The sequence below is a fragment of the Octodon degus genome, unplaced genomic scaffold (assembly GCF_000260255.1).
Source record: "Octodon degus isolate 3935 unplaced genomic scaffold, OctDeg1.0 scaffold00221, whole genome shotgun sequence".
Lineage (NCBI taxonomy): Eukaryota > Metazoa > Chordata > Mammalia > Rodentia > Octodontidae > Octodon > Octodon degus.
In genome coordinates, this window is record NW_004524797.1 from 1,238,202 (window position 1) to 1,265,664 (window position 27,463).

The following is a 27,463-nucleotide window of genomic DNA, read 5'->3' on the forward strand; positions in this document are numbered from 1 at the left end:
CTCTCTCTCTCTCTCTCTCTCTTTCCTTTCTTTTCTTCCTTCCTTCCCTTCCCTTCTCTCTCTCTCCCTCCATCCCTCCCTCCCTCCCTCTCTCTCCAGAGCATTTCTCTGAGTATCCAAAATTTTTAAATGTTAGTTGCTTTTTCAAAAATACAGTAAATTTATTACACTGTGTTGGGCTTCCTTAAATGCATGTGTCCTCAATGAGTATGATATAGTCTTGGGAGCCTGTATTTTCAAGTTCTTTCTTTCTTGCTTGCTTACTTGGCTTGGCTTGCTTTCTCCCTCTCTCCCTGCCTCCTTCCATCCCTCTGTCCCTCCATCCCTCTGTCCCTCCATCCCTCTGTCTCTCCATCCCTCCATCCCTCCATCCCTCTCTTCCTTCCTCCCTCCCTTCCTTCCTTCTTTCTTTCCTTCTTTCGTTTGAAACAGGGTCATGCTAAGTGGCCCAGGATGGACTCAAACTGAAAATCCTCCTGCCTTAGCTCCCCCAAATAGCTGGGAATACAGGCTTTTACCCTGTATCTGATTCAATACTGGTTCTTGAATATGAAAAAAAAATCACTGTTTTATGTATGAAACACAGACATAGATACAGTATGTGGAGAGATACACAGTAGATCTCTGGTATTAAAATTTCATGGGAGGGATGATTAGACAAAAAGGGATCCTTAGGGAGCCAATAATGAAAAAAGATGACTGAGAAATACCATTGAAATAGAAAAGAATAAGGCAAGTGTTCTACATAACTCAAGGTTAGCATGTGAACATCGACTATGCCCTGGGAGAGCTATCCAGGCAGATGGGAGGATTTGTCTCCTCTTAAGTGACCTTGTCCTTGACCCTGACTCTGGGCACTTAAGTGTTTCTGGTGGAAATCCCCTTTGCTCCCCTTTCTGGGCTATCCAGACACTTCTTGGGGGCTGTCTTCCCACAGTGGCCTGTTAAATCCAGCACCTTAGTGAGACAGGCAAAGCTTACGTTCTTGTTCCAGTCTGGAAGTGACACAATGCCTCCCCATGTAGTCCAGAGCTCGGAATGGGGTTTTTCCTGTCTACCCACATGTTTCCAAACATCTATGGGTCCAAATCTGTGTCTGAGTTCTGGGGTCACCATGGCATCTTTCCATCATATGCCACTGACACTCACAGAGCCACTTACAGTGCAAAGTGTTTCAAATGTCTTTTCTGAGACAAAGGATCCATCGAGGCCGAAGAGAAATATAGAGGCATAGGACAGCATTCCTCCGAGGATTATGAGGTTGTTCATGTAGGGACTGGACATCTTTATCAGCCTGGCGAGAGAGGGAGATGACATGTTTATGGCCTTATTCCTCTGCCAGGTGTTTCCCAGAGCCTCCTAGGTGTGTGCGTTGCTGCTGAGAGTACGTGGGGAGAAAAAAAGAAGCTGTGGTTTCCTCCCCTTCTCCATCCTCACCTACGTGGGCCTGTTTATCTCCATCAAGGGGCCCAGACAACTGATAAATTTTTAATTGTTGCTTTCCTGGCCTCCTTTGTCAGGTTCACCTATTGTTTCTCTAGGGATAGCTCGTTGCATTGACTTCTTCATCTGTTTTAATTTTCCAACTTTTCAAACTGCAAAAGCACAAAGTGAATAGGCTTTGAAGTTGAGGGGCCTGCTACAGTGAGGACGGAGATTCCAATACCACAGCCCCCTGTCTCCAGCAGACAACTTTGAGGTGGTCAGAAGGTGAGGATTTAAGATTGCTCCTGAAATGTGCCCGGTAGGTGTTGAGTAAGTGCCTGCTCTGCCTGCCTCTGAGGACTTCAGAGATGGTGCACAGTTGCCATCCTCTCTGGATTTTCATTCCCACCTCATGTGTGTAAGGGAGCGCCCATCCCAACCCCCACACTGTCTTCCCCAGGCTACACACGGGGCATTCCAGGTAGCCTCAGTCTCTACATGCTTCCCTCTCACTCCTTTCAGGAATCCAGCTGTGGCTCCCAGGTGTCAGAAAGTCAGAACTTAGCTAAGTCTTCACTGGGCTACGGTTGACACCCAGAGGTACTTGGTTCCCTCAGCACAATCAGCTCGGAAAGTCTTAGGTTTTCAGGCACCCCAGGGTCCCGGTACTCATTGTAGAATGAAATTATAGTGGGAGTGGTTCCCTGAACATTTTTCTTTGTATTCTGCAATTCTGTGGAGCCTTCACATTTTAAACATATAACATGTCGAAGTCATAGGAAATATTAAGCCCATTGCGTGTGTGTGTGTGTGGGGGGGGGCTACACACAGGCCTTTTTTTTCTTCGTATTTTTTAGGGAAGGGTCTACAGTATGATCAGGGTCTCACTACTAGATCAAACTCATAGTGATCCACCTGTTTACAGCCTCCCAAGAGCTGGGATTATAGGCACACGCCACCATGCCCAGTCTCAACTGCTATCTCAGTGTGCCCTGGGGGCGGGGCTGGCATGGCAGGCTCAGGGTTTGAACCCCCGGCCCCTAAGCCTGCTTGCAGGTGCTTTAATCTGCTGAGCTATTGGGCCAGCCTACACACAGGCCTTTGAGTTGGAAGCACTGGGTCTGGGTCTTAGCCCCTGCCGCCCTGTAGCAGTATAGCTCTGGCAAGTCATTTAACATGGTCCACTTTCCTCACCTGGGACACAAAGTAGTTGATCACGCTGCTGCCACCGAGGGCCCATATGAAGCTGAATTGCTTCTGGGCCTCAGGTGCTTTCCTAAGCCAGGGAGGTGCTTTCACTCTCATTCCCACAGCACACTGAGGAGCGGACTAGCCTGAGTGAGGCCGCTTTCCTGGAGGCCGTAGCCTTTTAGGAATGGGCAGTGCTTAGGAAGGCAGAAGTAATGGGCATGTGAAACCACAGGAACATTTATTTCCTATCTCTGCAGATTTTCCAATAGACCAGGCAGTCAAAAACTTCATCTATATCTGCCTTTTGGAAAGAGTAATGGTAATTTCCCCCAGGAAGCCAAGAGGGGTAATTACAGAATTAAAAGAGCTGAATCTTGTGGCTGGGGCAGCTTGCTGAAGGGAACTCTTAAGGCGTGTGGGAGGCAGTCTGCCACTGACTGATGCGTGACTGAGTGCAAGGCCTTGTGCTCCGCTAGCTGGAGCGGTCATCACAGAAGGCTCGTACTAAGAAAGCAGATGTTGCTTCAAGATTTTTGCTGCAATATTTGTGATAAATAAAATAACAGGTGGACAAAATCTTATTTTGTTCTACAGGAAGTAGATTTGAGGAGTGAGTTGCTTCAAAAAGCCCCCACAATGAAAGACCATAGAAGTCTAAAAGCCCTCCACATCCTCATCTGCAACTGAGAAACAAAAGAAAACTGTTTCCCTTGGAATGGGCTCATTCCTGGCAGCCTATGGGGTGATGCAGCGTGACTTCTGGGCAAGATGGCAGAGCCGTGGCCTGTGTGTATGTGGGCCTGAGCACCTGCTTGGCCTCTCCTGTGACAAGGAGGGGCTAGGTTTAGGGATCTTCCATGGAAACCAGAGAAGATGGTGCTGCCTGATTGACACTGGTACAAAGTGGTGGCCTGTTCTACCCCCGCTGAATAGAACTGAGTGAGGCTCTCGTTTAGGAGACATGAGGGTGTGTGTTGGGGAAAAGAAGCCAAGGCAAGAAAGCAAGGAGGCAGGCCATGCTGCATGTGTGCAGGAGGCCTCCGCCACAGAGCTTGGGGCTCTTATCTATAACATGGGGAGAGTCACGAGGTCTAACAAGATGACATCGGAAGGGGTATCCTGGACTGTTATGTGTTGTACAAATGGGGGTCCCAGTCACTGGACTTAGTGACTCTCTCCAGTGAAGGTTTGGAGAAGCTGGGGAAGTTTGTCTTCTAAATCTCTCCTTATGGACACTGCAGCATGCTGGGCACACCCAAGCTCTGGGGAGGCTGTTGGATTTGGAACCTCCCACTTACCTAACCCAGCCTTCCCTTGTGTAACTAGTATCCCTGTGTGTGTGCATGCGGGCGCACACATGCATGCACACAGAATACTTAAATCATTACAGTGATCAGGTAACACAGTCCAGGAAACTGCTCTAAAGCCTCCTATGTCCTTGGACAATAAGTCTTGTGAGGATCCTACACTTGGACCACAAGGTTTGTCCATCCAGAATGTGATGTTCCATAGAAGAACATGGGCAGCTTACTTCTGGTTCCGATTCTTGATGTTGAAGAAGAGAAAAGCACTGGCCATGATCATGCCGAGGATGGTGAGGGCAGAGAGAATGCTGTAGAGAGGTAGGGAGATCTTCCGCAGCTGCTCCAGGATGATGGTCTTGTCTTTTGGAGGTTCGGATCCTACAAAGTCAAGGAGAAGACATCAGTAGAGCCCAGAGTACCTGGGTATCCTTGACATTGGTTGGACCCCTGGACACAAATGCTATGCAAGGCCCATCTAGCTGCTGTGTGAGCCAGATCCAGTTGTTGGCCAGTCTGCCCAGCAGGGAGTCTGAGCCAGGTCTTATTTCCTTCTCCAAATAGAATCAATAAGGGATTTGTGATGCATTTAATAGCCATTAGAAGACTAGAATTTGATTTGGTCTAATTACACTGTTGAAAACCCATCACCATTCATTCCCAAAGGTAACAACATCTTGGAAGGCACAGGGCTGGGTGATGCGACCAATTAGCATCAAGGGTAAGGAATTGGCTTTGGCCTCAAGGAGTCTGTTCCTACTCATACGCAATAAATGATCTTCCCTAAACAAGGCAGGCACCCTGCTTGTCAATTCTAGGGTGACATATATGTGCTTTGGCTGCAAGTTTTCTGCCTCAAGGTCATTGTTATAAAAGCTCTTTGGTTTTCTTTTTCCCTAAGTCTGCTAGCTGTAGGAGGTGGAAGCTACCTTTTCTTCCTGCTGTTCTAGGGCTGGAAGAAAGCCGTGGGGTTCCATCTCACCCTGTGCCTGGAAAGGTTCCCTGCTCCTTCTTCAAGGGCAGTGGGACCTGGTGGTGCCCAAGAATCTCTGAGCAAACACATCTCCCTGCAAGGTTGCAAAATTGCCCTGATTTAGTTAGGCCTGGCACAGTCTGGTTTGGAGTGAAGGATGTAGAGACACTGCCCCCAACTTCCTAAAAATGTCTTTTCTCTTAGCTATTTCAGGTTGAATTTTGCTGTGGAGCTGTGAAACTTTTTTTTTTCTTTAGTGGGAATATATGGAATCTGCTAGATGCAGGGATTCATTGCTGGAAGTCCTGGAGCCGCACAAGGGTTTAGGATGACCCCATCCCCAATTCATGGGCATCAGGCTAGTAATGCCTTCATTCCCAGGATACAGATGGAAGATGGGCAGATGTGGGGACAATGGGGGTGGAGAATGTGACTAAACATCTGTACTATAAAACCTCTGTGTTTAGAAACATTTAGTGGATAAGAAGAGTTTGTACCATCTAAGAAATCTAGGGAAGTTGGCTAGTTTCAGGTTTGAACACAGCCTGTGGAAAGTAACAGTAATAATAAGAGTTTCAATGGAAAAAAATCAGAGCTAAAGCAGACTTAAGGTTCATTCATATAGCATTGTAGTTTGTTTCCAGAAGCGAGAGTTTAACATTCAGAAACTTTTCCTCTCCCAGCTGTGTTCCATTTACCTAGCCTGCCTGATGCTTGTTGAGAGGCTGTTTTGGTTTATTTTGAAGCATCCTCCAAAAGTCTCATGTGTTCGGCGGCAAGGCTTTGGCAAGGTTAATGGATCACTGGGGTACTCAATCCTGGATTCAGTCATATCTGAATGTGCCTTTTAGAGGTGGGTCTGGTCTGAAGAGGCGAGTCACTGGGGCTGTGACCCCAAAGGTATTTCCTGTCCCTGGCTCTTCCCTTCTTTCTCTTTATTTTCTGGCTGCCTTAGGGTGAGCAGCTTCCTTAGGCCTGCCTTGCCACCATGTCACTTCTGCTTGGAGCAATCTAACTGTGGACTAAACACTCTAAAACTGTGAGCCTAATGAACCTCTCCTTCCATTTGCAGGCATCTGGGATTTTGTCCCAGCAGTGAGAAAATCATTAATACAGAGTATTTCTGACTTGGAAATGCAACAGCAGCCCTGGGGCTCTTGCCTGGAATAAAGCCCTCATCCAGGCACTGAGAAGGGGAGCGAGGTTTGGGTCAAAGATTATATGACCCAGTAAGTTTGTAGTCTGTTACTTAGAAACAACTCCAGGAAACTGATACTATCTTTTCCTCCTTATTCCAATTTTCCTCTCTTCAAAATGGTGCATCCACCAGGAATCAACCAAGGCATCATGGGAGTCAAATGGTCATGGAGGTTCAGGTGTGCCAGCAGCAGCAACAGTCTTAAGGTTTCTTGCTTTTCATTTGGCCTGGTCATTCCTTACTCATCCACTCAACACCATTTGTTCATTTAGTTCCCCTTCACCTGTCAGATGAATGAGACATAGCCCTGCCCTCAGGGAATTTAGACAGAAGAAAAAGCCATGATAAGCACTCATATTTATTTGAAGATTACTATGGGATAATAGAGAGAGTATGGACACTAATAGGCATAGAATATATATATATATATATATATATATATATATATATATATTCTAAAGCTAAAGACAATACAGTCTAGAAATTTTTCACTTGTTCTACCAGCTTCATGTATTGATAAGACCATTCTAATTTTATAGTGGGGAAATAATTTTCTAGGTGCTAAGTGGCTTCTACAGCTAGGAATTGATATAGGATATGAACCCAGATCCACCTAGCTATGATGTCTGCGCTCTAACCACTGGATGATTGGCCTCCACAGACCAGCCCATGTGGTGTGATGACTCGAGGCACCGGAAGGCCTTAGCACCAAGTGAGAGCAAACTAAGCTCCCCTCAATGGGCAGGAGAGGCTGGGAAAGGAGAGGATATTGGAGTGGTCTTGGAGCCCAGAAGGGTTGTTCCTGTCAGCAGGAAGATAAGTAGAAAAGGATGTTCTGGGCTAAGGACACAGAGGTGTCTGGACATCAAGGAACTACAAGCAATTTGGCTAGAGATACATGAGAGTGGAGACAGAAAAATAGGAAGGGGTCCCTTCAAGGAGGCCTTGGGAGGCATATTGTGTAGCAAGACCTCACTGACAGCAGTGGGAATCAGGCAGGGTTCTGAAAGGTGAGGCACTGCCAACTTTGATTGTTGAAGGCAAAAAGGACTTGAAGGGATAAGGCAGGTGTGGGAAAACTTGTGGGTATGAATGATGGAGTCTGGGCAGGAGAGGCCAGAGCTGGGCCCAGGCAGAGGTGTGGGCAGGGGCTGGGATCTGCCTTGCATCCAGAGCTGTCCTGACTTGGTGTTGGGTTCCCTCTCCAGGCAGTGGGTGAGGACTGAGAAGTAGAAAGTGGGCCTGGATGGCAGGGTCGGAGTGCAGTCAGCAATGGGCTTGGTGTCCTGACAGTGTTCAGCCATTGTCCTTGCTTTTATTTTCGTGCTTCCCCATCTGAAATTTGTTTCCTTCTCAGTTATATGTGTGTTTTGCATTGAGAGCTTTCCTTCAATTGCTAAAGCCAGAATTCTTGTCCAGTAAACTCTGATTGCCTGAATGCAGGAGTAGACAGGCCTACCTTGGAGATCAGATCCTAGGTGGTTAGAATAGGCTGTACCTCTTACAGGTTGTGTGAATTTGGGGTGACATGCTTTCTGAGCTACATTCTCAGCTGTACAACAGGACTGATGGGGCTTGCTGCCCACTTTTTAGGAACTTTCTGCGACTCCATGAAGTAATAAGTAACTGTGGTTGGTAATGGCCCCCCCAGGCAGGGCAGGAAGGCCCAGCAGAGGGTGGAGACCATGCTCAGGAGCCATTCTGAAAGACTGACTGTTCTACAACGTTCAGAAGCTCATAAGCCCAGTGGTACGTAGTAACGTGACAAAAGCTAACCAAAGAGTCCACATAACTCTGGTGAATGAATTAAGAAGGAACTCCAGGCATAGAAAACTAGCTGTCCCTTTTACTGCTACCTAGTGGAACCAAAGCGATAGCATCGAGGGGTCTTGGTTGTGGCAGCTTCTATTGCCATTTAAAGTAGGCTTCTCATCTGTCCATCCATTATCCACCCACCCACCCACCCATTCATGCATCCATTCACTTACTCATCCACTTGATCAATCATGTATTTGTTTTTTCATCAAATATCACCAAGCCTCCAAACATGTGGTAGACTCTGATGCCAGGGAATCTAAAATAGCATAGGGCCCATACAAGGGCTTGTGGCTCAGTCATTTAATAATTTCAGTGTAAAACAGGAGTGGCCATAGGAGAGGCAGTGAAAAGGACTGTGGAAGTGGACAAAAGGGGGGCATTAGTTCAATTGGGGGTTAGTGAAAGAACTTCTGCACAGAGGAAGTATCGAAACTGATCTGCAAGCCGAGGAGGAGCTCTCTAGCAGGAGAGGGGAATGGCTTTCAGGAAGAGCATCAGGGAGAGAGAGAGAGAGAGAGAGAGAGAGAGAGAGAGAGAGAGAGAGAGAGAGAGACACCCTTTTGCAAACCCAACCAGATCTCTTTGAGGATGAGATGGAGCTAAATGTAATTAGGCCACACTGGGAAACAATGACTCTTGGCCATCCAGTAGTTTAAACACCTTGGTGAGCATTCCATGTAAATTCCAGTAACCTGTCATAGGAGCTGGAACCCAAGGGAGTGATTTGCACCCTGGGTCCAGTGAGCGAGTGGGTGGATGTGTTGAGGATGCTCCCTTGAGCCCCAAGGCCAAGGATTCTGTGCTACCCCCAGTCCCCACCTGCCTTACCTTGGAACCTGATGGTGTCGTTGATGATTTCCAATGTGTCAGCCACAGCATTGTACTCTCCCACCTTCACTTCACTGCTATCTGTGAGACAAGAGACAGGGGCCAGTTATAGGGGAACTGGGTTGTGTCTGGGACTCCTGTTGGAGGTCCTGTCCCTTGTACCCCTCGCATGCATTCTTGAAGGCTCCTTTCTCTACCACCCCTTTCAGGTGGAATCACCAAGCTTCCAACTCAGGTGGGCTGAAGCCTCCTCTCCTTCGAGGGTGGGGAGAACATCTCTCTCCCCAGGCTGGACTCTTCCTGTCACCAAGGTCTTGCTGATTGTTGAGCTGAACTTTCACCCTGCACCTTTCCTCTGAGCTCTGCCCTCAGGACCAAGGAATGACTTCTGTTCTCCTGTCTCAGGATAACTCCACAGCTAAAAGACATAAACATGTCATCCCATGGTCCCAGCCTCAGCCTCTCTCTATAGAACTTCATTTCTATTTCCCACCCTAGCTGGGCCTCTCCTTGGGTTACACCACATGATGTCACCATTGTATCTGATGGTATAGACCCAAGAATGGAGCAGTGTGCTTTAGCCATGATGGACACCGTAGTCCTATGACTTCTTTCTTAGTTGGAATTAGCATCTTTCATGTCCTCAGTGGCAGTGTGGAGTTGGTTAGGCCACTGGAGACATTACCCTCTGATGGGATTAATGTAGTCCCAAAGGGACCCTGTCAGTTGCCGTAAGGGTGGTTGGTAGAGGGACCTCTGGCCGCTCCCTGAATCTCTCTTCCATGTACTGCTTGTCACCCTCCCATGAGCTCCCCTCACGATGGTGCCATCGGCATGAGGCCCTCATCAGAGCTGTGGAGGCACTGGCACTGTGCTCTCTGACTTCCAGCTACACAAACCTCTTTTCTTTCTGAAGCACCCAGCCTTAGGTATTTTGCTATTTTAGTACAGGACTGGTGCCTCCTGAATATAACAGTTTTGGAGAGCAGAGTCCACTGTATGTCACAGAAAGGGTCCACACACAATTCAGGCTGGTCCCCAGAGCTGCAGACCAGACCAGCAAAATGTCCAGAGCTGATAAAAATATTCCAAGTGGGCACCCAGAGAGACTGCTCGGCTGTGGCATGGAATGAGTTCCTGTGCAGAAATGCAGGGGCATCACTGTTGCTTTATAAACATTCAGAGAACAGGACAGGGGATCCCCTAAGCCTCTTCTGCCCACTTCCCCTGACTTTAGGGACTCTTACAGGGGGGCCTGTAAAAGTCACTTCCTTCTCCCTGCCAGGCTCCCTGCCATTTGCAGATATCGCGTTGTGCAGACAGCTGTTTCTTGCCTAGGTTACTCCACACCTAAATGTCACATTAGCACACACTGCCGGGAGTTCCAGCATCTTGCTCTGGCCTTTTGAAGTCTTCAGCCATGCAGATGCCCCAGTCAGCTTCTGCTGTTCAGAAGAGCTGGCCCTGATTTATTTATTTGGGGTGGGGAGCAGCACATGAAATATGCAGACTGATGGGAATAAATCATCGGGACCTGGAAAATGGAGCCCTACTGCATCGCAGCCATACTGCCCGCCCCTCTGACTCACTGGCCCTGTTCTGTGTACTGTCCTGTGGCACCAGAATAATACTTAACTTCCCACGGCAACCATAATCACCATAATTGCTCCCTGGGGGCAGTACTTGAAGGCACTTGGGTGCTTTATAAGTTCTGTTCACTGCAAAGTTTGAATCAACCAGGTATTATCCTCCAGTCTCTAGAGGAAGGAAAGGCTTTGCAAAGGTTAAGTCCTGCAGAGCAGGCACCTGAACTCAGGTCTCCTGGTTCTGAATTCAGCAGGCTTTTACTACTGCTACTGAGCAGGGATGTTGGTCATCTAGTTGACATTTCTTGAGAGCTTCCTGCATGTGAGGTTGAGCCCAAGGTTTTATATCATAAAGAATCCCTCAACAGCAACGTTAGAGGCAGTAGAAGGTTAAAGTTATTTTTACACCCTGGACTGTGGACAACCTGGATGCTAATGGGATGTTATGCAAAGTCCTCTGGTTTAACTCCTTCATTTACTCACCCAACAAATGCTATTGGTCACTTGCTTTGTGTCAGGGTCTATCCTGGGAGCTGGTTAAAGATTTGAAAAATAGGTCAGAACTTCTACTCTTGTATCTCTCTTATTAAAATCTAGAACTTTCCAGGATGTTCAGAGGGTTACATAAGGAGAAGATAGGCAAGTACCTCACTTGCAGCTCACCTAACAGGAAGCGTACAATCTACTACAGTTGCTATATTCATGATAAAATTAACTCCGAGTTATTTGCTATGTCTGTAAACACTGTGCTTTCTTACTGCCATCTGCTTCTCATGGCCACCCTCCACTTGGAGGCAGCTTTTCCCTCTCTATACTAAATCAATATGTCCAGGCCTACCTACCTCCTCCAGGAAGTTTTCCTTAGCTACTGCTGTCCCCTTTACTTGTCTTGGTTACTGTAGACTCAGTGCTGGATCATAGCTCCTTGTATTGGAGCTCTGTGCTGGATGTGTTCAGGTATTCTGACTCCTGCTGGCCAGGGAGTTCCTGAATGGGACCTTAAGTTTTGCTTCTGTCATCCTGTGTTGTCCCTTTCACTCTGGCAAGGGCCCACAGAGAGAAGGGTGATGCCCACTTTACTCTTCCATTTACCTGGTATGTCCTGGCACCTTGCAAATGACATCATGCAAACAGCATGAACTAACTATTTGGATGTGGATGGCCAGGCAGACCAGAGATTGTGGGCCAGGGGACATGTGCTCTGCCTGGAAAGATGATCAGTACTGGGATTTGGAGCAAGGGGAGATCTGGCATTAGGTTGTCCCTGTATGGCTCCCTGCCACGTGGTCCCTGCTGCTGATAGGCACTGGCTTAGGTGTGACTGGCTCTTGCCGTTCTCTGGGCCTCTCTTCCTCCATCTCTACATTGCACTGAAATCTTGCAGTGGTTTTTCAGCCTCAGTTGGGCCTTAGAGTCACCCAAGAACTTCTAGAAAATACAGATGCCCAAGTCCCAACATGCTAGAGCCATTGCATTACAACTTGAGAGAAGTGAGGGGTGGTTCTAGGGTGGCAGTATTGTTAAAAGTTCCCTACACTGACCCTAATGTGTTGCCAGAACTAGCACTCACTGAGTTTCACCAAGGACCTTTCAATGTGGAGACTTTCTGCTTCTCAGAGGTGAAAACTATCATAAAATAAAGAACACTTTTTGCTGCTCAATGATACTAGTTCCTCCTTGCGGTGCAAAAGCAAGTTTTCTCTTTAAAAAGTAGAGTCTTCATTTTGAATTTTGGGTTTGCATATGTAAAGAATATAGGTCCTATTGGTGAAAATTTGGCCAATACTGGCTGCGGACCTTGGGGAGTCCCTCGTACAGGTGGACAAGGATGTCAGCCAGAGAGGGGTTCTGCCTCCTTCCTCAGCTGCATCCCCCAAGTAGGAAGACAAGCAGGTTGCCAGCCTTCTGCTTCAGCAGCACCCACACCCTGTGGCACAGGATATATCCCCACTCCCCTAAATGCCCATTCTCACTTGGCCTTGGCGCTGATCTGAGGGAGGAGGATATATGCTTTAAAGCTTAATTGTTAGCAATAGCAAGAACAACAACACACACAGACTCAGCCTACACTTGGGTGTAAACAAAAGATGATTGTGGCTCAATAAAATCAAAGATTCTATAAATTTACTCGACTCCAGGACTCCCAGGGAAAGTCTGGTATTCAAGCCCAGGAGACAGCTCTGAGCTGAGAGACAGGCCACGGGGCTAGCATGGCTTTGCTACACCTCATGAGCAGCACCGGAGAAGCCCGTCTCCACCCTCCTCTGGCTGCATGAGTGTGATGGGAGAGTCTGTGGCCTCCAGTCCTCATCCTGGGGCTCTGCCACTGCATGAAAGGGTCTTCTTTACTTTAAGTTGAAACCTGTCTCCTGCAACATGCTCTCTAGGTCCTGACTCTGCCCTGGAGCCCCACCTCACTTTGACACATGCTCTTCACCAGCCTTCAGGAGAGGACACAGTGGCCAGAGGGTGACCATGGGCCCTGGCTCCTCTTCCTTCTCCAGGGCAAACAGCCACTCCTCAGGAAGGATTCTCACTCTCACTCCACCTGACCTAGCCAGTGCCCCAGCCAGCCCTGCAGAACCAATGTTCCTCCTCATAACATCTTAGCTGCTCAGAACAGAGACGGACTATGTCCTTTTTTGGCTGGATTTTGAACACCCATTCTTCTTTATTGTCACCAACAGCATTTTAAATGAGTTCACTGAGCACTGTGCTGAGATTTTTAAAAATTAATTAATTAATTTGACATAGGGTCTCACTATGCAGTTCAGATTCATAGTGATCCGTTTGTCTCAGCCTCACCAGCTCTGGGGTTTCAGGTGTGTGCTACCACACCTGGTTTAGGGGCCAGCACAGCATGCAGTACTGGGGATTGAACTCAGGTCCTTGAGCTTGTCAGGCAGGCGCTTAGACTGCCGAGCTATCTCCTCAGCCCCTGTGTTGAGATTTTTAACAGGCCTGGTAGACACTTGTCAAATGCTCCAGGGCTATAATAACCTTCCAGGGACAGGTTTGTCCCTTACCTTAAGCAAACTGGCACAAGGGTAAGAGCTAAGTCCCCAAGAGGCCCAGGTCACATGTAATAGGTCACTGCACAGGAAATACTTCTTCTCCCCTCTGCTCAGCTCCCTCCCGCTGGCCCATCACAGCTCAGCCCAGATGCTCTCCCCACTTCCAGATATTCTGCCTAGATTCTGCTGGGCAGCATGGAATCAGCCACCTGTGCCATGTGCCACCCTTGTAGGGAATCGTATCTTCCTGAGCCTTATCCCTGCTCCTTGTTGGACTGAGAGCTCCCTGAGGGCAGGAGCTGCGTCCTGTCCATCTCAGCAACTGCTGTGTCCAGTAAAGATCTGGCATGTAGGAGATTCAGGAGAATGATGCAGAAATTCCAAAAATCATAAACCACAGCATCCAAAGGGGGGAATTTATCCACATTAAAATTAAAAATTTCTCTCTTCGACAAAGATTTGGAGTTTAAGGACAAGTGCCAGAATGGAAGAAGCTATTTCCAAAGCTAAAAACCAACAAGGGAATGATATTTAGATCTTATAAAGAACTTTGGAAATTCAACAAGAAAAAGATAAGAACCTTAAAATAAAAAAGAAAATGATCAAAGGATCAGGCAGGACTGACAATTACTAAGTGGCCAGTAAGCACAGGTAGAAATGCCGAAACTTACCAGTAATCAGGGCAATAATGCTTAAAATCACAGTAGTGATAGTGCCTTATTTTTTAATTTTAATTTAGTACAGGGTGTATAGGGTCTCACTACATAGACTGGACTCATAGTGACTCTCCTGTTTTCAGCCTCCCAAGTCCTGGGTATATAGGTGCGCACCACCTTGCTCAGTCTCAATCCAGGGCTGGCACAGCAGTCCCAGGATTGAAACCCATTCCTTGCATTTGTCTAAGCAGGCACTTTAATCCACTGAGCTATCTGGCTGGCCCTGCCTCATTCTTTTAAGCTGGCAAAAAAATGAGAGGTTGTTGTTGCTGGTGAATACCATACATAGGTGGGAGGGAGGAACACAGGAATCCTGCCCGAAGCAGTGGATATGGGCCTGGCCATCCTGAAGTACAAACTGGCAGACTTTAGGCATATTGAATGTGCATGCGCCTTGTGATGCTTCACATTTGTCCTAAACAAATTCTTAGGTGGCTTTATAAGGGGACATGTATAAAGACACTTCCTATTGGTGAGGGTAGGGTCTTGCAGGTAACCTAGTATCTGTTGCTGGGGGATAGGTGGGTGATATGATGTCCATGTCCCATGAAGGGATCAGTGAGAAGTCAGGGCCAAGATATATGCCCAGGAACTGAAGTAAAATTTAAAAGCAAAGTGCTAATAGGAAACAATAGCAGCAATGACAACACAGAAAAAATGTATAATCTAGCCGCAGTGATGTAAATTCGAACACATGCACAGTCTAGCAACGTGTATTTTGCAAGGACACATAGAAGCACCCCATATGTGTTAAGCACTTTGGATGTTTATCTTCTACCACAGACGCAGGAGTGGGAGATGGAAGTAAATGAGGGAAATAAGGGGTAACTCAACTGGGAAGGCGGGTCATGGACCAGTGATTATAGCACTCCCTGACATGAGGTGTGTGAAGCATGACCACACTTGGGTCAAGAAATTCTGAATGGAGGTAAATTTAAGGCTACCATCAGGAGCTCCCAGGGGAAGAAAAGGAAGCGAACAGATGCCATAGTGCTTCTCTGTGCCAGCCACAGAGCCAGGAACATCACAGCATCGCGTCATTGGATTCTCATAGTCACTTTCAAGGAGAGGAATCTAACTGCCTTTTATTTTATTCTTTTTAAATCAACTCTGAAGCGAGGTCTTAAGGAGATGATGCAGTGTTGCCTGGGTAGTGATGATCATGCCTATGTGCTTCAAGGCCTCTACGCTTTCTACACAAAAGGGACATAAGTTCTCTGGCACTGGGGCCATCCAACCATAGGTCATTTTACAAACGAAAACAAGGACTCTCTTCAACTTGGACTTGACGGCTCAATGAAGCATATTGTCTGGTAAATAATTCAGTCTTCTGGGCCATCTTCCCTGGGCTCCCAGAAAGGGAAGCCCTGGATTATGAGGCCTAGGAGTTGTCCAGGCTGGGAACATGTGTCCTTCCCTCCCAGCCTCTTCACTTGTATCCCTCCATTCTTGCTGGCCCACAGCCCTGCTACAGTATCCAGATGTTCGGGAGCCTCTGTTGCCACTTATTTTTTAGCAGTACTGGGGATGGAACCCCCATCCTGTACATGCTGGGACACCACTCTGTGCTGGACTATATCAGCAATCCTTCCCACAATTTTATTTTGAAACAGCGTCTTTTCAATTGTCTAGGCTTGCCTCAAACTTGTGACCCTCCTGCCCCAGCCCCCCTGTGTACTCCTTCACCTGCCTTTTTACCCCTAATTACTATATATCCTGTTAAATGGTAGTCCAGTAACTGGCCTTGGCAGGCCCGTGGTCTGGCAAAGGGAGTTACGATGTGTGCCTTGGTGGAAGGAAAGCCATATTGAATCTCAAGCTATGATTGAACTAGATCTGAAAGTTTTCTAGTGGGTTCTGGAACTTATCTTCCTGCTTTTATAGGTAGTGGCATTTGGCCAGAGAGATTAGATTATGAAGCCCGGGAGAACAAGGACTGTGTCTTAGTCAGCGTGGCTCCCCCCGACCCACAGAGGACGTAGTAAAGCACCTGGCAGATGCTCAGGAAATGTGCAGAGTGGAATCATGTCTACTGCCCTCAAGACCAAAGGGGACACAATGTCTGCAAATGGGAAGGAGGTGCCTCCACTTCCCTAGGCATGTTCTCAGTGACAGTTCCCTCATTAGAGCGGTGTAAGCCTCCATCTCTTCAAATCAGGGGCCAAGACCCAAGACGCCAAAGTCAGAGTCCTTTATGTTTCACTGAAGCCGTGAGCATTCTCCACATTCTCACAAGCAGGCCTGACAAAGGCAGTTGGATGGTTGAGCAGCAGATACCCAGTTTCTCAGAAAACAGCATAGACCAGGCCCTGATCCTGGATGGCTTCACCAGACTTTCTTCTTTGCTGCAGATTCTGAGCCATGTTTAGACTTCAGCAGTGATATATCCTCTTTCTGTTAAGCGTGGGGATGAGGAGCCAGTGCGCTAGCATCCATTCTCATCTCCACATGTCTGTGGACAGCAGTGATGGCCTGGGGGAGCAGCCCTGAGCCTGGGACAAAAATGACCTTAGGCCCACGGGTGTGTCACACAGGATGCTAATGTCACCCCTGTATCAGCTAGCATGCAGGTGGGTCTTTTGGAATAGCACCTGCCTGATTAAAGGTGAGAATGTGTACCATTTGTTTGGAGGTTATCTGAGGTCACCTAACATCAGGGTGTGTGACAAAACAAAAGAGGGAGGGAGAGGGGCCCCTGTGTAGGGTGCACAAATGGGCAGGTTTCTGTGTGGGTAGCAGAGGCTTGGTGCCACAGGGGGATCTCTAGAAGAAGTACAGATTCTTTAGAGATGCTTTGCTTGAAAGGAAAGAATGCTGGGGCAGTTACCCCCACCTCTCCTCCATCAGCAGCTTACAGCTACCCTAGAAGCACTAACTCTTGGGACAACTCGGCAGTTCTTCTCACAGGGGTGGGTGAGGGTTGCTGCAGATACTTTTAATGAGATGCTGTTCAACCTGCTCTGGAGTGATGGGTACTCAGAAGGTAGGGGTGGTCCTCTGCTGTTGTCCAACACACTTGCCCTCTGGGATGGGTTTTGGGAGCCCCTGAACACTGAGCCCAGGGAGGGAATCTGAGGATGAGGGAGATGATGCTTAAGGAGCCAAACTCTTTCTGGATTCTCAATATCTCAGCTAGGGGTTGGCCCTGGCACCTTTTAATTTTATTTTGTTTTTTTCAAAAAATAGACCATTTGCCCAGAATTCGTAAATTTCTCTGAAGATGGAAGTACAAAAATATGGTTTCTCTAGTCTGGAAAAATAATACCCACCAATGTGCTCACATTTCTGTTGTTATTGTTGCCAGATGTTGTACCTTGAATCAAGTTACTGAAAACCATGAAATGAAAATATTCTTACATGTCTTGGGACCTTCGGGGATTCCTGAGTTCAGGGACCATGCTTTCACTAACTGCTTTATCTAAGTCATGTGAAGAGCCAGCCGGGAGCCAGCTGCCTGTGGGCAACACTCATAGCCATTGTCACAGCTTCCCACCTCCCTAGAGCTCACAGAGCACAGTCTCACTGGTGTCTGATGACATCCTGGAAGCAGGCAGAGCTCACATTCGTGCCATCCCATTGTGAAGAGGGGAAATTGAGAGTGGAAGGTAAAGTGACTCATCTAGGATCAAAGCAAAGGCTTCAATTCTGTTCTTCTGCATCCAGATTAACTCTATAATCTCTGACTGGGGTCTTCCTACAGGCCAAGCACTGTGGATATTGACCCTACACCCCTAGAAAGGAGAAGTAGGCAAGGACAAGGCTCCTTGGCCCTCTTGTTGGTGTTTTTGCCAGAGCTGCCTTCCATTTCCAATTCGTTTGTGTTTTAGTTTTGCAAAGAAGGGAGCAGAGCTTCCTACCAAACACTTTACTGAGTGGAGATAAAAGGTTTCATGGGCACCAGAAACTCTGTGCAAATGAGAATGTGAAAAGAATCTCGTGAGGTCTTTAGAATGGTGGTGGGCTGGCCAGCTTCCAAGATGTCACCGATGTGCACTCAAGAACATCAGGGTATAAGCCGACGAGCAGAGCTACACAAGGATGTCCCTCGAAGGGTAGCTCTGAAGCTTCACTATGTGATGGGTGCTACTATGTCCCTTCTGAACAGAGGGGTAAAGGAGGGACCAACACATAGGACACAGCAGTCATGAAGGGCCAGGCAGAAGACATGGTGAGACCATGAGGAGGCCTTTTGTGAGGTCACCAGCATGAGGCAATGTAAGAACAGTTAACCCTAGGGTAGAGGACAATGCCTGAAAGGTTCCAGAAGGCAGCCTGGACCACTCCTCTTTTGAGGGAACCAAGAAACAGGAGCCTACAGAATGGAAGAAGTGGATTCACAGTCTCATGGTGAGGCGTATCCTGCCATGAGCAGAGCAAGTTTCTTTCCAGGTCTGAGCCTCGGTTTCCCCTCTGGCATGAGATGGTAATCAGGAACTTGACCAGCTTGGCTGGGCCATTCCATAAGTCAGTGACTTCCCTTCCTGGTAAGCAGGGCACTATGAAGCCTTTTGAGCTTGAAAAACTAATTGCTGTACTGATGCACACATGCCCCTTGTATTGCATTTTTTTTAAGAGTAGGAAAATTTATTGGAGAAAAGGAATGAGGAATGGTAATGAGGGGATGGGGAACAGGAATAGCTCCTGAGAGACTGGAGGTGCTCTGAGTGGGTTGGCAACCAGCCCACTTCTCAAAGAAAGTTTTACCGAGCAAAATCATGAAAAGGGTACCATGTGGGTCAAAATTATGATCAACCAATATGATTCATTTTTCCAATAAGATCGCAAGTATAGTCACTTAGGTAATATTCATCTTATGGTAACAAGGGTACGTGGTGACATCATTAACCTTGCTTGATAATCTGTAGTCTTAGTCTTTGTTCTTAGTCTTAGTGGTTTTGGTCTTAGTCTTGGTGGGAGAGGACACCCCCACTCCTAATGAGACAATGGGAAATCTCAAAGAGTGACAGTGATAATCCCAAACTTCATTCATCCCTTAGGGAAAATGTGAAACTATCTACTAGGACTCTAATCTTCAGATACATCTCTAGCCACAGTCCTGATGGATTTTTACCTTTTGTACTGACCCCCTCGAGGGCCCAGCCCTGCCTGCCTACTATATTTCTACCTAATTTAACTGCCTATAATACTGCTAGTTGGCTATAGCTCTGTCCCCTGTGACTGCTGGCTACAGCTCTGTCACCTGTGACTGCTGTCACCTATAAAGGGGTCATTACCCTTCCCTGAAGAAAGAGCTGTTACCGTTCACCTGTGAATTCCCTTGACATAGTGTATGTTATAGAGATGACATAGGACCTCCACATAATCCAAATACCATAAGTAAAGAAAGCATAACTCGCGAGCAGCCAAAAGTCCGATACACTGAGTTGGTATTTTCTAAAACTGAATTTTAGGAACAACAGAGGTTAAGAGTAGGAAGAATCTGAGAGAAAGAAAGCTCTTGTCTAAGAGGGACAGAAGCGGGTGTTGAGTGGGTGGTCCTGCCACCTGCATTTCTGTGGCTCATTTCAGTCCCCAGACAACGTGTGATCCCTCTGCCAGGTCAACAGGACTGTTTTATACACAGGAAACAGGAATATCTGCAGCCTCCTCCCCCACCCCTCACCCATGACCATCAACAAAAGCCAGACACAAATGTAGAGGCATGGGGAGCACGTGCAGGTGTGGGTGTGCATGTGGGTGTGCACGTGAGCATGAGGTGCTTCATTTCCGCTGAGGGATAAATGAAGGCAAGGTCCAGGCCCAGCGTGCCACTAGCCTGTCATGTGTGCCTGGGGAACACCGCCCTTCTCTGAGCCTTAGTCATCCTGTTTATGCCCATGTAGAGGTGCGACAAGGTCATCTCTAAAGCCCAGCTCTACCTGACATGCTACCTAGCATGAAGACTAGGAAGCAGCTACCAAGCAACAGCAGATGGCAAACAAAATGATTCCTAGGTGTCTTGGTTGAAAGTTGTATTTTTGTATGCCAAGTTACAATACAGGCTTTTTTTTTTTTTTTTTCCCTGCAGAAACGGGGATTGAACTCAGGCCCTTGCACTTGCCAGGGAAGCGCTTATTGCACTGAACCATCTCCCCAGCCGCCCTAGGTGTCAATAACCAGGAAAACCAGGCTTTTCCACAGAAAAGGGTCAGAATTTTGAGAAGATATTTATCATAATTGCTATTGATAGATGAGCAAAAAATTAATATACACATGAATACATATGACCTCATATAGTACTTTGCATGTCCCAAGAAGGAAGGTAGGATCATATCCTTATTTTATAGATGAAGACAATTAAGGTTTAGAGAGACACAGGCATTTGCCTGATAGTCACCAGTGCACATAGGACTTGAGCTGAGGTGGGTTGGGCCTTCTGTGTGTGACTTTGCCTTTCTTATAAATCTGCAGATCTACCTAGAACCACAGTCACCAGAGTTGGTGCCTATACCTAATGTATGAAAATGGAAAGGGCAACAAAATCGGCACACCCTGCTGACTGTGACCAAACAGCTCATATTTTACAACATCCTTTCCCAGAATGATATAATTTGAGAACTGGAAATGTGACAAGAAAATTTAGTTATAATCACTCAAAAAAAGCCCGTGTCTTTGCCAGGATGCCTACTTTGTTCAACCAATAAAGAAATAAGACTTAACAAATGGGAAAATAATTACATTTGCTAAAAATGACATCTTCTGTGCATGCCACTGAGCTGACATGTGTTTCAATTACCTGCCACAGGAAGATGAATGGGTAAATCTACAAGATTACATTACAAAGTGATACTGCCGAAGAAACCTCTCCATTGATCAGAAGCCTGGTGGGATTTGTCTGAATGAATCTGAAGAACTTGCTTTAATCTGTTGCTTTCTCTGGGATAATTCTAAGATCTGCTTAAAGTGAGTGAACACAGCAGGCACTGTTTTTGTTTTGGGATTCTAGAAAATCTAGATGTTGAAAAATACCACACTGATGAGTGTGGTTCTGCTCCTCATGAATGCTCTGGGGATTCTGCCAAGTCACCTCTGCTCTCTAAGCCTTGGGTCCTTGTCATAAAAAAATCTTGGTCCAGGTGATTGCTGAGGCCTGTATAGCAGCAGCAGGAAAGCCCAACGAACAAACTGGTTCCCTTAGAAGATAAGTGGTCTATAAAAAGTGTAGGGAATTAAAATAGAAAAGAGGCTAAAGACACACCAAGCTGATGTAATAGTTGGACTATTATATCTGCTAATAAACTATTGGTTTTGAAGGGAGCGTTTGAGCAGAGGATCAACACAGACAAAGATATTAAGAACTGTTAAATGTTTTAGGTATGATAATAGTATGATGGTTGTGCTTTAAATAGTCCTTGTCTTGCAGAAATGCATACTGAAGTATTTATAGATCGAAATGAGATAATGTCCAAGGATTGCTTTAAAATATGACAGGAGAAACCGGGAGAAGGGTATGTGAGTGAGTAAAGATAAACCAAGATAGGGAAAAAGTAGCTCAAGATTTTACTGGGTGATGCAGACATGGGTGCATTATGCTAGTTCAGCAGAGTCTGTAGGAACATTTCTGTAACCAAAACCCAAAACATTGCAGAGTTTCTCAGCATTCTGCAAGTGACTTAACTGCATTCCCCTCCTCTCCCTTCTCTAAGCTTCTCAGAGTCAGGTGGGGAGGGGGCGGAGGCCTGCCAAGCAACACAGTTGAGAAACAATATTTACATAAGTTGAAACTAATGTTTTCATACAGAAGGGCTTTCTATTAAATCTTCCTACTTTTATCTGGGATCTCATATCCTACCCCATTTCTTTTGATCTATTTTGCTGCAGAAACACAACATTCCTGAATAGAAATGTTGTCAACTAGAAAGAATAAGCATCAAAAAGCCTACCTTGAAATTGAGTAAATTTAATGGTCCCCATTCTCTCCCCGTTCCGGAACACAACTTGACCCTAAAAATAAAACAAACAAACAAGAACAAAAGAGAAATGCCACATTAGCCCAAATACTACTGAGCTTGCTGAATTGCATTAGTTGCATGATGCGATTATTAATACTGGAGAAAAATAGACTCCCATTGGACTACAGACGCAAAATCAAACTAATTATTTTTAAATTAGTTGTGATTTTTATCTGGTTAATTTGTGAGGAGCACAAAATCAATAATGGAATGACCACATGTGAATTAAAGCCAAGATAAACATCTTCATTATCACTGGGACTATTTGTTGAACACCCATATGTTCTGTTATCAAGGGGACAAGGTCTTCTAGGGAAGATTGAGGTAGACCAAGGTCCTGGGAAATTGTCCCTGTACCCACTTACAAAGCTACAGGGCTGTTGGCATGCTGGAGGTTAATATTTTTTAGTAAAGCCAGAGAATGCCTTCCTAAGTTCCTTCCTGAAAGGTGACATCAGCCCCAATTACAACTGGGCTATACAGTATAGCACAAAATTAAGCTACTTGAGCCAGCGAGACCTGACTACTGTCAGAGCGGCTGACCGCCCCTCATTAGGGACCTTGGGAGCTAAAGATGGCATCATCTTTTGCATCTGTCACACTTGGCTAAATATACCAGGAATTTAAAGAGGAATATACCATCTCTTTTTGTCAATTTGTAGTCCACTTAAAATTCTGCAGCCATGCAAGGAAACTGGCATGCGTTACATCACTGCATCTTAATGACTGGCTTAGCTGGTAAGGGATGAATCCTGCCTTATAGATCAAGAAACTGAGGCAGAGAAAGGTTGTGCATTTTTTTATGAGGTCATTGTAAGTGAAGCTGGGATTCATAGCCAAGTTTTTTTTTTTTTTTGTGTGTGTGTGTGCTGGGATTGAACACAGGGCCTTGTGCATGCAAGGCAAGGACTCTTAGGCACTTGCTACCTCCCCAGCGCTCACCCCCCACCACTGCACCTTGATGCTCATACCATTTTACTATAGCATGCAACTCTGATCCAGAAATAAATCCTTCCTGCATTCCTATTATGGTGAAATTAGGAAGAGAGATAATTGTGCAGGTCCTCTTCTCTTTTCTCATAGCAATGCACTTGCATGATCAGGCAACAGCAGAGGAAATACTTGGGTCCCTCTTAGTTCTTGGGAGAAAGCCCCGGGATGTCTCATCTTCCCTTAGGTGGTAAACCAAGGTGTGAGGCGCTGGGGCTTTCAGAATAAAGGGGATCACTCAACCTGTTCTCAGCCTGAGAAACACCTTCCAAGGCCACTTTGACACCTTTGTGAAGTCCTGAAGACAGCTGCAAGTAGTATCGGTTGGAAACTAACACCCACTGAATTCTATATTCAGGTGATGGTAAGCAATTCCCAGGGGTGTGAAAACACTTAAACTCAAGGTGCGACTGAAGCTGTGATTTTATTTCTAGGGATGATTGAAAACCACAGAACACCTTACAAATCGAACACTTTTATGCAAATACACCACTTTACTTGGATGGGGCAGGTGCAAATATTATCCAAAGGAGAAAAAAAAAATGTTTTTGATTGATTGACAAAGGTGGAGATCTAACTAATTCACCAATCTCTTGCCATATTTTGAAGAATTCCAAGCATTCCAGGTTTAGATACGGGCAATTCTGCAGTCTTTATTGGTTAAAGAATGTGTGGAATGTGTCTTAGCTCTACTGGAGAGACACTGAAGTGGAGCAAAGCAGGTGTGAGAAAGCCTCTCCTTTTGTTTCTCTTGCTTTTCCCTTTCATTTTTAAACAAAAATAGTCCATTTTAAAGTGAGTCCTGTCATATTTTATTTTAGCTATATTTTATTTTGCCAGCGATAACTATTTTTACTAACGTTACCTCCTACCACCTCTGTGATTTCACAGGTACTACAGTGAAAGGAGGCCAGTGTCTGAGTTCTCCACCCCACTGAGTTCCTGGTCATCTCTGAATTACAGGCCTAGTACAGCTCCTGGTTATAAGGCAGGCACTCAGTAAATAGTAGCAATTATTTTTATTTAAATATTTTTAATAACGGAGAGAGGAAATGAAAAAATCTGAAGCGCGGGGGAGGTTTCTGTTCTTAGGGAAGGGATTTTCAACTTCAGCGTACCCTCAACTGGCAAAGGGGCCAACTAGTGGGTGCTGCCCAAGGTGGCTTTGCCTCTCAGAAGCATGTCTCCAAAGTGGCTGAAAAGCCCCATGAACAACCTCATGAGCCATCATGTCTTCTGTCTACTGACAGGAGCAAGGGGAAGGGTTCTGGCTGTGGAAATGAGGTGATGAGGAAAGATAGGTAACTGGTTATTCTGAGAGCTGGCAACAGAGATGAGGCAAGCCCTCTCACGAGGAAAGCACGTGACATGACTCTTTCCCAGAAGGCATGACCATGGCACCCATTGGTTTGGCTGATGAAGCCCAGGTAGACAGAGGACTACTGACCCAGCCGGGGCAACCTTGGTAAGACTAGTTTGAGGAAGGTCTCATGTCCACAAGAAGATTCTCAGAAAATTCTTTCCAAGAGATAACCTCCATGGTAGAAAGTGGCCAACTCATACAACATAAATAATTATTGATCTTATGCCAATATTTTTTTTTTTAAAGATCAGACCTTACCATGATGTCCAGGCTGGTCTTGAGCTCCTGGGCTCAGGTGATCCTTCTGCTTCAATCTCCCACCGGCCCCAGTACTGGGAGTACAGTTGTACCTCACTGCACCCCACCCAAGTAGTGTTCTGGGTTTCTGTTCTATCATTGTTTTGTATTTGATTAGAAGGGATAGATAAGATACATACACCAATAAATGTAGAAAATATTTCAGTTAATGATGAGCAGAGACAGTGACACATAGATGACAAAACAAGAGAGCTAATGCAACAGTGCAGTCAGCAAAGAAGCAATACACATCAAAGTTCTACATGGCAAGTGGAGGTGCTTCAACTGAAGGGAAAAAGAAGGCAAAGACCCGAGGTGGGAGAGTGTGCAGAGGGCCCAAGGAATGGAAATGGCCAGTGTGACCAGATTCTGGGTGGTTCAGAGTGCACAGCAAATGTGGCTGAGCATGGTGGGTGGCCAGTGCTGGGCATCTTGGCTGCTATTGAATTGTCTCACAACTTAAGAAAGCTGTGTTAATGAAAGTGATAGGACTGGTGAGATAGCTCAGCAGAGTAAGCATCGGCTTAGGCAAGTGCAGGGACTGGGGTTCGATATCTGGTGCCAGATGCCGTGCTGGCCCCACCCTCAGGTGTGCTGAGCTGGGCGACCGAGTCCAGGTGTGGTGGCGCTCATCTGGGAGGATCACTACGAGTCCGAGCTGTGCAGTGCGACCCTGTTCCAACTTAAAATTAAAAAAAAATTAGAAAGTGATGACCCCTCCTAAGGGCAGTCTAGACATAGTGATCAGTGTGAAGGTCATAGTTCTGGCACTGTTGCCTCAAATCAGGACACTGTGTGGGGCCACAGGACCCAGAAGACCCCAAGGGAAGACCCCAAGGGGTTGGCCAAGGCTGTTACTGCAATCATATCCAATTTTGACCTGTCCGTCTGTCTGATCCTGCTTCTTTGATCCCTTTCCAGCTTCTGTTCCTGGAAAAATTTCCTGGTCAACTTCTTGTAGGGAGAGCTTAGTCTTGTATCTGTTTCCTTGGGTTGGGTGCCGCCTGAGACATTGTGGTCCCAAGGCTCTGGCCCTATCTCTTCCTCCCAACCTGAGTAACAAGGCAGGTGGGGGTGAAGGAGGCAGTGAGTTCTATTGAAACTCACTGCTATCAAGCTCACTGGTAGCTTTGGTGCTAGGTGGACCTGCTACTGTAGCCAGGAGAGTGAGTGGGCATCCTTCCCAAAACCGAGCATGAGCCGAGATTGCCCCCACAAGCCCTCTGCTCTGCCTACACATGGAGTCTTTGTATATCTATAAGTGCTATGACTCTCCTTAAGTATTTAAGTATTTGTCATGTGCAGTATCAGGGCAGTCACTGAGAGCCATCATACCCATACCATAGCTCACTATCACCCTGATTTCTTCTCTATATTGCGGTGACTAGAAGCCTAGAAACTACATTTCCTAGAATCCTCTGTCAGCCAGTTCCATTAAGGTTCTGCTAATGAAGGATAAGGCAGGAGAACTGCAAGTTCAAGCCCAGCCTGTGCAACGTACAGAATTAGCCAGACCTTGCCTCAAAATAAAAAGGTTTGGGGGTAAGTTCAGTGTGAAGGCCCTGAGTTCAATCCTCAGTACCACAAGGGGTTCATGCACCAGGAAAAAGCTTTCTTTTTTCCTATTCTGGTCATGACAGTAGGTGATATAGTTGACTAGATGTCTGTGGGGCCCAGTAGTTTCTGGCTGCCTCCTCATACATCAGAGGTAGGGTCCTCAAAGCAGCAGAGACAGCAGTGACAGTGGCCTTGAAGGCCAGTGTGCTTGGGTGTTATGCCATTGTTTTGTTTATATTCCATACCTGCTCTGTGACTTTTAGAACCTTTTCAAAAATTAAATTTCATTACCAGCCAGCACCCAGTTGAGAAAGTAGAAACCCTTCAGGCACAATGGCAACACCACTGTCCTTTCTGTTCCTTTTGCCCCAGCAGTGTGGCAATTATCAGGCATCATTGTGGCCAGGTCCCTGTATTCTATCTCACTCTGACAGGCCTGTTCTCTAAACTGGAGGCTGATTGATAATGGATCCAACTTTCCAGGAGTTTATCAACATGACTGCAGAGAAGATCTGGAAATAGCATAATGGAGGTAAAGCCCCAAGTGGATCATTCACAAAGACTTTTTCCCTTAAAGAGATGTTGCTAATGTTAACTTAAGAAGTCTGTTTCATGAAAGCCAATCACATTTAGACTTTCACTATAACTGGAGCAACAAAGCTCCATGTGCTTGTTCAGATCAGTCTTCAGGCTGTGTGGGGTCATGTATAGAAAAACATTGATGGCTCAGCATTTGCCCGACAAGAGCAAATACAGTCACTACTGTGAGCTGGGATAATCCCTGAGCCCCAATTCTTCTATTTGAAGAATAGTCAGGACAACACCTATTTCTCAGGACTGTCTGTGTGAATGAGTGACAACTGACATGGAGGAATAGCCCAGGATTACTGTGGGATAATTTTCATCATAATTCCTCCAGTTAATTTGGATCAGAAAAATCTCATCTGCTGTCAGATCTAAATCCCAGAAATCTCAGTGAACAGTCAAATGTTCATAAAAGGCTCCAGGAACATCCTCCTAGAACAATTCTGTATTTCACTGTCCATTTGGAATGTTTCACATGAAGAGGCAGTAAAATTCAACCCAACAACAATTTATGCCTTATGAACCAAGCCCCAGGATGGGGTTTCCTCCCTTAAATTCACAGTGGAGGACAGGATGTCCTGCCCAGAGAACATGTTCTGCTATAGGGGCTGAGTGGCAGGAAGGTGGCAGCTTGAAGGTGCTTGAGGGGTTCCCCCTTCCTGGGTTCTG

General features: G+C 46.3%; 1 protein-coding gene across 1 annotated transcript in view; it reads right to left on the reverse strand.

Annotated features, from left to right (window-relative positions):
- The window catches only part of Gabbr2 (gamma-aminobutyric acid type B receptor subunit 2), a 391,890-nt gene that overhangs the window by 87,057 nt on the left and 277,370 nt on the right, over positions 1-27,463 (reverse strand). Inside the window, exons 8-11 of the mRNA XM_004645219.1 lie at positions 21,934-21,994; positions 8,735-8,815; positions 4,148-4,298; positions 1,162-1,294 (exon numbers count right to left, since the gene is read on the reverse strand). Coding sequence (XP_004645276.1) covers positions 1,162-1,294; positions 4,148-4,298; positions 8,735-8,815; positions 21,934-21,994 — 426 coding nt within the window. The remainder of the gene's footprint in view (positions 1-1,161; positions 1,295-4,147; positions 4,299-8,734; positions 8,816-21,933; positions 21,995-27,463) is intronic.